The following is a 14,407-nucleotide window of genomic DNA, read 5'->3' as shown; positions in this document are numbered from 1 at the left end:
AGTTTTTCCTTAAATGTTTTGAAGCAACCCTTCTACTAGAGGCTCTGTTCTCTCTCCGTACTCCCCTCCACCATATTCTAACTCCCTGCAAAATTCTCTCCCATGTGTCAACCTTTTCCATAGATTTGGAATTTAATTTAACTTATTGATTCTTTTTCTTTCTTTTATTTACCTAATTCTTCCCTTTCTTTTTCATTTTTCCAATCTCAGCTGTTTAATTCAAAAGCTCTCCTTTCTTCCCCTCTAACTTCTTTTTATTAAATTATTTTTTCTTCTGTGCCTTTTTCCAAGGATTTCTTTTCTTTGTTATTTTCATGAGTTCTTATGCCTTCTTTATTCCGAAATTTTATATTCATTGTCTGTATATTTGTTTTTAATTTCAGTTGAAGCTTTTGAATTACCAAGTTTGAACTCCCACTTCTATTTAATTTCTGAATTATTGCCTTGTAGATCTCTACCCATTATTCTTTTTTTCTATTGTATCTCAGTCTTAGAAGTCTTATGAATTCATGAAGGAAATAATGAGAATAATGGAAGTTACCCTGTTCCAAATCAAGGTGGCCCATTTTTGTCCCCTACCTTATTCTTTCTATTTTCTACGAAATCTCTTCTCCGGGTCCATATCTGCCTATCCTTCTGGTTGCTGGTTTCCCCTAAGAGATCTAATTTACCTTTTTCTGAAGTAAAATGTTGTCTTTGGAGGCATACTACTCTCAAGAAATAGTTTCCCAACTCCCCCCAGATTAAACCCATACTAAGAATCATCTCCTATTACAGACATATAATTCTTCCCCCATGAGACATTTCCTTTGATCTCACCATTTTGATACTTTCTTCCTTCTGCTATTTCTCACATTTTTTTTCAAAAATTACTTTTTCTTATATCTTTAATTTATCCATAACATAGTACAATAAAAAAGATGATTGTACATGAAACTGCAGATCTACTGTACACAGTATGCTATTCATTTCAAATATACAGCAAAATTTATCCTGTAAATTTTTTTCCCTTCTCCTTCCCTCTGTCTTAAGAGATGGCTACCATTAGATTCAAATAGGGGTGTGAGTGTGTTTTTGTGTGTGTCTCCGTGTCCCTGTGTGTGTGTGTGTGTGTAAAATTATTCTGTACATACTTATATTTATCATTTCTTTCTTTGAATACAGATGGTATCTTTCTTCATATGTCCTTTATAGTAAATTTGAGTATTTGTAATAGTCAGAATAACTTATTTGCTCAAAGTTCTTAAAACAATACTGCTGTTACTATATACAATGTTCTTTTGGTTCTTCTCATTTCACTCTTCATTATTTCATGAAAGCTAGTGTTGCAGTTTCATGGTGTGTTGTGGGGGTCATCTCAAAAGAATTCAGACTCAGACCATCTCCAATCCAAGCAAAGTCATTTATTGAGAGTGATGCCTCTCAGGAAGCAGTCTGGATTCCAAGAGGAAGAAAACAGCAGTTTAATGAAAGCAAGACAGATTTTCATAGGGCAGAAGATGTAATTATATAACAATATATGGATATTAAAAAGGCAGGAGGGGTTTGTCAAGGTTTTAGGCAGTAGGGGAGGGGTCCTAACCTCAGTGGAATTGCTGGTGTAGTCCATACAGAAAAACTCTTTTGGGAGGGTATGTATGTATCATAATAAGATAATATGCCTCTTTACATCATATGTTCACCTAAAGGACAGCTTTTCCTGTTACTGCACAGGTACCTGCTTAGGAAAGTCCCTTCTATTGTTTTGTGTCTACATCCTGCTTGGGCTTCTTGGTGGTGTTACTTTCTGATTGGCTGGCTATTGTGGTCTTGTCTGAGATTAGATGGATGTGGTTGTTGTTGAGTGCATGGACATACCTGCTGTTTATGTGAGAAATATGAGAATTAGATCAGGGACAGTGGCTAGCTAGAGGCAGTGGCTATGATTCTATTTCATGGACAAGCCTGCTATTCTAATGAGCCACATTTGGGATATTGGGTCTGGAGGGACCTATGGTGTGGTTAAAACCTTATTGTGTGATCAAATCAGGACATGCCTGCTATTCAGTGTGGCCCGTAAGGAAGGTAGAACATTGGAGCTGGGGGCAGTTTTATTAGGATTCCATCGCTAGGAAGCAATAAAAAAAAATGAGATTTAGTAGTACCAGATCTTAAACTGTATTATAAGGCAGTGATTATCAAAACCGTCTGGTACTAGCTAAGAAATAGAAAGGTTGATCAATGGAATAGAGCAGACATACAATTTACAGCAGCAAATAAACATAATAACATTGTATTTAACAAGTATAGACTTAAGATTTTAGGTTAAGAATTCATTGTTTGGTAAAAATTGTTGGGAAAACTGTAAAGTGGTATGGCAGAAACTGGTCATGGACGAATATCTCACACCATTTACCAAGATAAGTTCAAAATGGATACATGGCCTAGATAAAAAGGGAGATTTTACAAGAAAATTAGAACATGGAACATATTAACTTATTATATTTATGCATAGATGAATAATTTATGAATAAATAAAATGTAGAGAGCAAATTAGGTATAAAATGGATAGTTTCTCCCAGTTTCTTGTAGTACCTTTTCTTGTTAAGAGACTAAAGGACTTATTTTCCTTTCATTGTTCACTTACAGATTTTATCAATGTATATCCCACATTCCCCATTATGTAATTTTTTTGATTGAAATACTATTTAATTTACTTTTAGAGAGTAAATGTACTTAAAATAAAAACTTTGGTATGTATATAATATCATCCTGCCTGTAGGACAGAGTCACCAAGTTAGTAAAGGGACACAAAGTCATGCTATTTGAAAATCAGTTTAAAGAATTCTATTCTTAACCAGTCTTGGGATTGGGGGGCAGGAAGGCTACCTCCAAGTGGCTTCTCGGTTTACTAGTAAATGATAGAACAAGGATTAGAAGCTAGATCTTCAAGCTTGTAGGTCACTGCTCTTACTACTATACTAGGCTGCAAAAGACCCATGGGTAGCCATGGCCTACTTCTGTAGAAATTGGCCTATTATATTGCTGTAGCCAGAAGGGCCCATAGTGCTGGAAATGATGAGGAGGACATTTAAAATGTTTTTGGTCACTACTTTAAGGAAAATATGGAACTAGTCAAAAAAACTATAATGATCAAAAGAATAACATGTGAGGCAGGTAGATGGCATAGTAGATAGATTGTTGAATATGGAGTCAGGAAGACCACAGTTCCAGTGCTGGCTCAGACACTTAACTGTAACAAAGAACAATGCCTGGAACATTAGGAGAGGTTATTATTAGGGCAAAATAGCTGGAAGTTTACCATAATTTCATAATTGATATTGAATTTTTTATAGTGATTAGTACAAGAGTGTGGTATATATTGAAACCATTCAAGTTATGGCTTAGATAAATGAATGAATGGTAAACCCATAACAAATTAATTTTAGTGCTTTGTTCCTACTAGTTTTAAGAAGGGCAATAGTTATTTCTCACAAGGCATTGACACTGCAAAACAGAATACTGATTTGGTAGACCCTTTAAGTGTAGCCAATTATGATAATTCTTATGTTCTTATAAGGATCAAAGCCTGTTTTTCCCTTGCTATGTATGCTCTAAGCTATTTATAAGTAATTATCATATTATCCCACTTCAACATTGGCATTTACTATACATAGTTATTTTAATTTGTGTGGTTTTTAAGCAGTTCTTCCAAGGCTTTGATCATTTTGTTCTCCACATTTTAAGAAAAAATGTTTTTAAGTTGGAGCTAATCCAGAGAAAAACAACAGGATATGGTTTCAGAATTGGAAAATTGTTCCTAAGAACAGTTATAACAGTTGGGATTAATTTATCTAAAGAAATGGTGAGTTGATAACAAGCTTTAAGCATTTAGTGATTGTCATAATGAGGGCCCTTTCCAACTGGTATTCTTCTTCGTAGCAAACAAAAACTGATACAAATCTTAAATTTCCATGCCTCTATTTTGAGATTATCTCATTCTCTAGCTTCTGTCTTTCCTTACCAACTTCTAGTAGAACCTAAATGTGAGATCATAAGTCTGTTTCCCAATAGCCTCTGCTAAGTTGGTCTTTTTGGAGACTAGTATCAGTACATAAAAAGTTGATGAGTATCCTACAGCATGGCTCATATAGAATATTGAATGCAATTTCTCATATAGTCTTATTGACCTTGTTTAATTTTCAGTGTTATGTTCTCTGTGTGTGTACACATACACAGTAAGGGCTATAGTTGGGAAATGGGTTGTTCTGGGTAGTCACTGTTCATATAGCATGCATATTACTCAATTTGAAAGAAACAGAATGAAATAAAGTTTGATGAACATTAAAATTTTACTAAATAGAATATTTACAAGACATTGAGGATAGAAATATGAAAAACAAGGTAATATTTACTTTGAAAAAAGTATTTTACAAAGCCTTAGGATTATAAATGTAAATGCATTGCTAATAAATTGATAAAATATTGATTTATAAATATTTTCATTTAATGTGATTCCATATACCAGAATTTAAGATTAGGAGATAATTAGATTGCCTAGGAATGAATGGAGTTTACTGTGTGCTAAGCATTGAACTAAGCACCAGGAATATAAATAGGAAAGGCTAGACCATGCTTTCAGAGAGTTTACACTCCAATTGAGGGTTGAAACACATTCAAGAAGTCTCCCTCCTCCAAGTCAAATAGAAAGACTTGGAGGCCCAAGAAGTTCAGGATCAGTGCAGATAGCTTAGGGGTCCTTTGGCTCTTGTAGGTCAGATAATAGTGCCAAAGGTCTACAGAGTTAGAAACAAGAGTATAGGCTAAAACCTGTTAGGCTTTCATCTTTCCAAAAGGAATAGTATTGATGAATGCTATTTTATCCACCAGTGTGAGCAGTTAAACAGCTCAGATGGGTTCTGGGGTCCTTGGTGTGGCATGGTTCCCAGAGGGCACTTTTTTCATAGGATTCTTGTGGTGGTTGGTATATAAGTATTATTAAGCACATGTTGCAAATGATTCACTGCATTTGAGGCATTCACTTAACCATGTCCTTAAGTGATCCATTTTAGAATTTTCCCAGAAATTGAAGACAGATTATTGACCTGAGGTTTGTAGATGCTGTTTTTTCCATTAAGAAAAAAAAAGTATTTGCTGTTTTCAGCCATCTTGTGTTCCTCTGACTTTCTGTGATCTCTCAATCATCAATGATAATGGTTTGTTAGATGCATGTATCTGTTCTTTGAGTGCTTGGGCATGTAGTTCTTCTGGACAGGTGCATTGAAATCTTTAAGAAAAGCTAAGGCTCTTTCTGTGGTCCCTCTTATATTGAATATTAACTTCCTGTTAGCCATTTTTATCCTTTCTTTTCCAGTGCTAAGGTTATCCCTCTTGGCAGAAAAAACAGAACCAAAACAAAGATTGAACAGTTTTGCCCTCTCTTTATTGTTAACATCATCCTGTGTTACCCCAAGCATAGTCCCAGCCCCTGCTTTGGTTCTTATTCTCCCAATCTAGGGACAGGGAAGGGGCTTAACTGTTGATTTCTTTGAATTGTCAGGTGAGGAAACTTTCTCTAGCAATACAATTCATTCTTTCTGTGCAGCCTATAGTCTTTGAGTGGAGTTGCCCTGAATGTTAGAATAAGAAAGACCTGGATTTTAATCCTGCTCCCAAAACTTGCTGGGAAACTATTCACAGTTCATTTGATTTTTATAATCTTTTGTTTCCTCATATGCAAAATAAGAATGAAATAGCTGCCTCAAGGGGCTATGAGGCTCAAATGGGATAATGCTTACAAAGTACTTTACAAATTTTAAAGTCACACACACACGTGTGTGTGTATATATGTATGTATGTATAGTTAGCTGTCATTATTGGTGTTATTAATATTATTCACCTTTAGACAACTCTGATTGTTAGGAAGCTTTTCCAGACATCAAATCTCAATTTGCCTCTTTTGAGTTTTATTTAATGTTTTTAGTTCTGCCCTCAATAGACAAATAGACCGTCTAAACTATTGTTCACATGGCAATTGATACTTGAAGATAGTTATCATGACCTCTCCCCCTCCCTACCCCTTTAGGAAAAAATAATCCCAGGCTGTATAAATGTGCCCAGTTTCTTCATCAGATCCTCATATGGCATGGACTCAAGATACTTCACTATTCTGGTTCATACTCTAAACACTCTTTAGCTTATCATTGTTCTTCCTAAACTGCCCAGGAATGAACGCAATGCTTCAGATGATTTGATGAGTGCAGAGTACGGTGGGACTATCAACTCCCTATTTTTGGAAGCTGCGCCATATCATAATGCAGCCCAGGATCACATTAGCTTTTTTGACTGCCATATCACATTGCTTACTCATGAAGCTTGCAGTCCACTAAAACCCCCAGGAAAAAAAAAAACCCTGCTGTCACTCTAGTAATGGCACAGTAGAGAATTATCAGAGTAATTATATATTTGAAAGAGATAATTTATAAAGAAAAATGAAAGAAAAGTTAAAGAAACAAGGGATTACTCATAATGGAGAAGAGCAATTTGAGAGATGATTTAATAAAATATCTTTTTATATTTGAAGTTGTAATAACATTCTCTATTTCTGTTGGAGACTGAATGAATCAGAATAAGTTTAATCTATACCTTAAGAGATTTGTTACATAAAAAGAGTGAAATACCAGCTATGTCGTAAATACTGGACTAGGTTATTGATTTTGTCTCAAAATAAAAGTAGTCACTCATATGGTATAATTGTGACTTTGAAAGGTTGGGGGGGTATGGACTGAAGAAATTTTGAAGATCATTTATAACTTCATGATTGTTTGGGAATATATTTTATGTACTTTATCATGAGCTAGTAAGCCTTATAAAAAAGAAGATATGAGTTCTATTTAGGTGTATAGTTCTCAGAGTATGAATTAAACTTCTAATTTTTAATTTTAAAGAACTCAATAGAAACAAATATTATCTCTTCTCCAAATGTAGGCAAACTCTTCCACATAGACTTTGGATATATTTTGGGTCGAGATCCGAAGCCTCTCCCTCCTCCAATGAAGCTGAATAAAGAAATGGTGGAAGGCATGGGTGGAACACAGAGTGAGCAGTATCAAGAGTTCCGTAAACAGTGTTATACAGCTTTTCTCCACCTGCGAAGGTAAAATTAGCTACATGCTTTTGATGGATTTGGAAATCTCATATCCTTTTCATATTACATGATGTGTAATATGTCCTCCTTCAGTATGGAGGCCACAGGAATGTTCTACATGCACAGTCTTTAGTCTTCTTTATACTTCCTTCCTTTTCCAGAATGACATGGGTGACAGTATTTCTTATTTATCTCATTGGAAGATGTTTGAATAATAATATGCAGAGTATAGGATTTGGAGTCGAAAGACCTGATTCCAGACATGGTTTTACTTTATACTTGTAGCATCACCTTGAAAAACTCACTTCTTGAAATCTCAAAGTTGTAAGAAACCTTAGATATCGTCTAGTCTAATCCATTCTGACTGTGAATCACGCTCTATAATATCTCTAACTAGTATTCATCCATTCTTCACTTGCAGACCCCTGTTAAAGGAAAACCTAGTACCTCCTTAGGCAGCACATTTGATTTTTAGACAGTTTCAGTTAAGAGGTTTTTTTTACATAGAAGTTAAAGTTTCTTCTTTATAACTTTGACTCTTATTCTGTTTTCTGGCTCCAGTTGCTCCTAATACTGCCCTCTATCTAGTCTGTCTTGTATGTAAAGACCCCCGACTCCTCCTTATGCAGATTAAACGTGTCCAGTTCCTTTAACCAGTTCTTATATGCCATAATTTTTAGACCGTTGGCCATCATGATTGCACATAATGCTTTCAATGTCCTTCTTAAAATGTGGTACCTAGAGCAAAGAACAAATGTGGTCTAAACAGGAGATAGAACACAAGTCATATCTCCCTAGCTCTAGACACTAACTCTCTTAACATAGCCCAAGATTTTACTAGTTTTTTCTTCTGTTGTATGACATTGTTGACTCATGTGTTGCTTGCAAGCCACTTAAATACCCAGATCTTTTTTCAGATATACTGTTGTTTATCAAAATCTTTTTCAGCTAAATTTAGTAAGCATTCATTAAGTACCTTTTGTGTGCCAGGCATTGAGCTAGGCACAGGGTATACAAAAATAAAAATGAGTCTCTTTTCACAGAGATTGCATTTTACATTTTAGATCCTGACTTTTTCATGCACTTTGTTAGCCTCCAGGCTTTGTTCCATCTTCAGATTTCATAAGCATGTATTTCATAAGCATTTCATAAGTTATTTATGCCCTTATTCAGGTCATTGATAAAAACCTTTTACAACATAGAGCCAAGCATAGATAGTGCTGCATTCTACTAGTGATCCCCTTCAAAGCTGTTATTAAACCATTAATGTCTTTTTGTGTTTTGTCATTAAATCACTTCCAGATCCTCCTAATTATGCTATTATCTTTCCTCATCTCTCCAGCATTTTTGTAGATGCAGGAGACCATTTTAAATACTTTGGCAAAGTCTAGGCAGAGGATATCTACAGAAGTCCCTGGTCTACCAGTTTTATAACATTTTTCAGAAAGCAAATGAAGTTATTCCATAATAGCTCTTCTTAACTTATGCTTGTTCTTTGTAATTACCACCAATTTTTCTAGATGTTAATAACCATGCTTTTTAGTAAATCATTCCAGGCTGGTGCATGCCTACAATTTGTGCTAATGGAGAGAATGAAACTGGGGGATTGCTTGAGTTTGGGACCTCTGAGCTTCATTTGGGCTAAAGCTGATCAGGTATCCTAACTAAACCCAGCACACATATAAGCCCTGGAAAAAGGGCAACCAGGCTGCCTAAGGAGGGGCAAATTGGCCCAGGTGGAAAATAGAGCAGGTTGAGGTTTCCATACCTATCATTAGTAGGATCAGACCCTTGAGTGGTCATTGTACTTCCAGCCTAGGCAAGGTAGAGAGACCTACTCTCCAGAAACAAACAAAAAAATCCTAGAATTTTTCCAGGGACTGAATCAGACTCACTTTGTTATATATAATACAACACCTTATTTATTCTTTTTTGAAAACTAGAATAATCATTTCCTTTCTCCATTTTTTTAGTACTTTTACTCTTCATTATCTCTTAGATACTAACCGTGGCTCAAAATTCATATCTGCCAGTTAGTTATTTTGCTAGGGTCAGTTAGCTAAGAGTCTTCCTACAGGTGGGCATTGACTTATTTATACCTACTATTTGGCTTCAGTCATTTAAACAGTTTTCAGTTTGCTTAAGTGAAAGTCTGACAACTTCTACCATGTTGAGAAGGCTTTGAGATAAAATCACAACATACTGTACCTATTGTACAAGAACAAGTCTAGCTAAGAACAGAAAGACACCACACCACAATAAGATGGTTCATTAATTCTATGCCTCTGGAAATTCTTAAGAAAAATTCTTAAGTGCTCCTCAGCCCTTGCCAGACTCTTCTTCCTTAGTGGTGATGAAGTAGTAGTGGTAAGAGAGGAGACAATAATAATAGTAATCACAAGCTTTGGATTGTTTGCAAATATTATTGTAATCTAAATGAGAGCTCTTTATCCATTGACCATCAAATCTATGTACTGTTGGAAGAAGTAAACATCAGTATTTTCATTCATTTGTACAGTAACTGAATCTAGAAGATAAAAGGAAGTTGCAGTGAAATGCAAGGAAGTCTCTTAGCTTCTCCTCAGATAGACAAACAAATTGGCAGAATTGATTTTTCATTATATGCCCCAAAGCAATAAAAAACATCATTTCATGGAGCACTTGGTTATCTTTCTGTGCAATTCTCACAGTGAACATAAGCAAAGAGATTAACCTAAGGATAATTATAGCTTATATTCTAACATCTGTTACTGACAATAAAGAGGTAGAGAAATTCTATTAAAATTTTGACAGGATCCTCCAAACCAAGGCAATATATGCATTGATACTTGGTGACTTGAATGCAAAGAGTTGGTTGCAGTCTGAACTGATGGGAGATATGGCCACATCAGTAAAATGATGGAACTTTTGATTAATTGATATCCATATGTGTGTATATATATTTAAATACACATATATATCTCCAAATATACACACATATATACTTATGCATATACACCACATACAGATATGTCTCCAGCTATTTAAAGCTCAAAATAAAATGGGGGTCATAATGGCACCTATCACAGTCTTGTTATGAGGATAAAATGAGATGACAAGTGTTTAACAAACCTTAAAGTACTATAAAAACATTACCTGTCATTGTTATTATAATTTTTTAAATGTCTCCAGTTTCCAGTAGTTTTCTATAGTCTGAATGTTTTATATAAAAGTAAAAAATGTTAAAGTATAATTCCCATATCTGTAAAGTGTGTTGGGTTTTTTTTATATCAGCTGTCAAATCAAAAGAAAAGATGTTATCAGAGAGTTGTATGACTGAGAAAGGAGATAAGCTTGTCATAGTAATAGTAATATTAAGGTATATTTTCTTAGTTCACAGTGCTACTCTACTTTCACTTTTACTTATTCCGTTCTTTTGGAGCTGTATTTTAATCATGGATACCACCTTATCATTTCCTAGTCTTACCTGCTATGTCAGTTTGTTTCCTTACCCCAAGATCTTTAATTCAGCTTGATTATTACTCCTAGTTTGCATATGTGGGTCTAGTCACGTGAGGCTAGACAAATCTGAGGATTTTTTTTCTGAATTTTTTTTTTTGGATTTCGTCTTCTGTGATTTTCTAAACATTCTACATTATAGTTAAAGTCTGTAGCATCTAGCTTGGTATATAGGCACATTTCCACCTTCCATTATCCCTTTTCACTTTAAAACCTTTTGATTAGCTATAAAAAACTTTACAAAAATTATATTTTCACCAGTCCTCAATAGGTATACTTTATCCCTAACCAAGAGCCCATTATTCCTGTTTCCTTATTTGTAAAATTAGGGATTAGACAAGGTGGTCATCAAGGTTATTTCTACCTTTAAATTCCATAAAAGAAAAAGGCATCCAACTCTGTGGAGGTTATGAGTGTCAAGCCTCACAGAAAGAGGAGCAAACTCAGCTATAAGTGAAGCAGACGTGACTTCTACAGAGTGAGATCAGCAGACTGGCATCCCTTTATATAAATTCCAGGGATTGTACTTTTATAAAACTGGTAAAGACAGAGAGAACCAAGCTAAAAGATCTTTTCCCTGTAATGATTCCTTTGTTCTTTACTGTTTTCCAGGAGGTCTGTGGGGAATGCTTTCCTTACTTAGGTTGGCTTCCTCTTTTGCTATCTAATAAAAAAGTACTTACCTTACTTGAAGTGTTTTCTAATCACTTATCTTTAACCTGGTAGTGTCCTCATCATCTTCATCTCTGCCTCTTCTGCCATTGTTCTGAGGTTAAGGTCTTATATGAACCAAAAGAGACCATGATGCATAGTTCGGTCTTCTGTTTTAACATTTCAGTATTTTCTAGAAAGAAGTAGTTGGTTTGTCATTCACCCTCACTTTTTTTCCCTGTGTCAGTGTACCTCATGCCTTCCTCCAATTTTTTTATTTAGGGTTGATTGTTACTACATCATCAAAAGGTAACAAGAATGATTGCTTAAATAAAGGGTTTATAACTCCAGTGATTAATCAGAAATGACAGGACCATTTGCCTCTGACTTTTTTCAAGTTAACTATACGAATAAGTATGTGGTCTTAGCCTAGCTTCTCACAAGTAAGGTTTGTGTACAATAAAAAAGTAGCATGTTAGACTTGGTATTGTCATTAGAAATAACCACAAGTAAAAATCATGCACTCTCTGCCAGGGTTTTTTAAAGTATGTATTATTTGAGGCATGTCTATGGGACAGGTGTACAAAAATTTATACTATTATTAATCATGTTTTATCTTTTCCATAAATAAGTCTTCATTTTATATCCTTCTCCATATGGCAAGTTTCATAAACTCTTTAATTTTACAAAATGCTGCCTTATTTGTGCTTAGAATAGCTAAGTATATTAGTGTAACTTTGTAAATCTCCTAAGAAAGTTAGAAGTAAATCGATGTTCTTTGGATTTGCCAACTGATGCAGAAGCACTTTACATATATGAAAGTTCCTTAATGAATATATGGATTTTTTAATAAATGAAACACTACAGAAAACTATATTGAAAAGTAGTGATCTAGAAAAGTAGTAAACAATAACATAGCTAGATGTCAAAGGTACACTTTCTCACTGAAAACAAACAAACCAGTGCCATAGAAACTGTCATTTATTGTGGATTGACAGCAGTTCAGCAGGGGAAAAAACAAAAAAGTTATTAATTGAGAACTCAGTTAATATCTCCAACTACTGAGCATAATCATGAAGGTAACCTTAGTAGTCCACACTTTAAGATAGTATAGAATTTATTACAGAAAATTGTTTCTTTTAAAAATGTTAGATTTGCAATATTATTTACATTACTCCTTCCAAGTATGTTGATAGAAATGTTTGCACTTTAAAATTTTAGACTATCTATGATGTCATATTGTAGATTTTTCTGTTATACATTATGTTTAGGATATGGTTGAATATTAATCTGATAATTCAGTACAAAATAAATGTGTTAGTTATTTGATTGTCAGTGATTCAGAACTATAAAACATTGAGCCCACTTTCTTCTTTTCCAATTTACATTTTTAATGTGTATAACAGATGTGCTTTTGTAAATCTAGAAAAACTAAAAATAAATTTGTTCTATTCTAACTGTAACTTTTTTCCTTGTAAGTTTTCTTAGTGCTTAGTAACAATATTTAGAAAGTTGTTGAGACAGCTATAAGATAATAGATTGAGAATTGTAAGGGACCTTACTGGTCATGTAGTCCAACATTTCTTATTTTATAGATGAGAAAACTTGGGACCTTAATGGATAAGGTACTTGTCCAGGTGATATAGTGAGTTAGTAGCAAAACGGGGATTCAAATTCAAGTCCTATGACTCCCAAGTTCAATTCTTGGTACTTAGCACCATGCAGCCTCCCAAATAAATTGAAATAATATATTTGTATAGCAGGGTTTTGAAAAATAATATGTACCTGCAATATGCAAATATGTTAGGTGAAAAATATTTGCAGGGGACTGTTGGAACTTGATGGAGTTGTTCATAGACTTCCTTCATTGTCAGTGCAAATACATAAATGTCTTACCTAGAAACTGAAAGAAAATTGTGTTCAATTAAATAAATCCTAACCTTACATTGGCCAGTTGATACTGTGACCAGAATTGTTGGGATGTTTAATTTCTTTGGACTTGTAGGCTTTTAAAATTTCCTTTTATCTTTTTTGAACAAAAAAAATTATGCTCATTTCATTTGAAATGGTGTTGGACTGTTATAATTCACTGGGCTTAGTTTAGGATAAATCAGAACATAAAATAGGATCATCTTAGATAGTAATATAGACGTATTCCACTTTTGAAGGAAGTGAAAGCATATTAGATTTTTTACATTACAAATGTGATCAGAAGCTTTCCTAATTAAGAGTTTATTGGTCACTGTTGTTTGATGTATCCAGTAGAAAGAAGAAATTCAAACTAGCAGATTCTACTTTCAAATGAAGATGAAACATCTCTCGAATTATTTATGTCATTCGTCAGGAAAATAGTTTGTTGTTTCTCAGTTGTTTAGTCATGTCTGAGTCTTTATGACTTCTTGGGCACAGCATACCAGGCCCTTCTGTTTTTCATTATCACTTGAAGTCTTTCCAAGTTCATATTTGTTGTTTCCATGACACTATCTATATATCTCATCCTCTGTCATCTCCTTTTCCTTTTCCTTTCAGTCTTTCACAACATCAGGGTCTTTTCGAGTGAATCTTGTCTTCTCCTTATGTGCCCAAAGTATTTGCCCCCCCCCCCAGGTGAATAACCTGAGCTAATTTCTTTTAAATATTGACCGATTTGATCTCCTTGCTGTCCAAGGAATTCTCAGAAGTCTTGTCCAGCACCACAGTTTGATGGTGTTGTTTCTATGGTTGACTGTATTCTCTATTTGTCAGAAAGTAATGAGACCAGTTGCAAAGATCTTCTTCTCCCTCCCCCCATTTTAAGCTTTAAGCCAGGTTTTATACACTTTCCTCTTTTACCCTCATCAAGAGGCTTCTTAATTCTTCTTTACTTTCTGCCAGTCGAGGTTCTTATCACCTGCATATCTGATATTGTTGATACATTTCCCAGCAACCTTGATTTTGGCTTTTGATTCACCTAGCATGGCATCTCACATCTCACATCATCTCTGCATGTAAGTTAAATGAAGTAACAATATACAGCTTTTGTTGTACTCTTTTTTTTTTTTTTTTGCCTTTTTGGAGGGCAATTGGGGTTAAGTAACTTGCCCAAGATTACACGGCTAGTATTTTTGTGTGGGTGTTAAGTGTTAAGTGTCC

General features: G+C 34.6%; 1 protein-coding gene across 4 annotated transcripts in view; it reads left to right on the top strand.

Annotated features, from left to right (window-relative positions):
* PIK3C3 (phosphatidylinositol 3-kinase catalytic subunit type 3) overlaps positions 1-14,407 on the top strand; it is a 188,709-nt gene that overhangs the window by 132,692 nt on the left and 41,610 nt on the right. For all 4 annotated transcript variants that reach the window (XM_069075552.1, XM_069075536.1, XM_069075528.1 and 1 more), the window contains one exon: positions 6,967-7,135. In XM_069075552.1, coding sequence (XP_068931653.1) covers positions 6,967-7,135 — 169 coding nt within the window. The remainder of the gene's footprint in view (positions 1-6,966; positions 7,136-14,407) is intronic.

Source organism: Petaurus breviceps, unplaced genomic scaffold (genome assembly GCF_028583685.1).
Source record: "Petaurus breviceps papuanus isolate PSGF00001 unplaced genomic scaffold, PetGlider_PUasm1.0 151, whole genome shotgun sequence".
Lineage (NCBI taxonomy): Eukaryota > Metazoa > Chordata > Mammalia > Diprotodontia > Petauridae > Petaurus > Petaurus breviceps.
The sequence above is the reverse complement of the archived record's forward strand: the minus strand, read 5'-3'. Positions and strand labels throughout refer to the sequence as shown.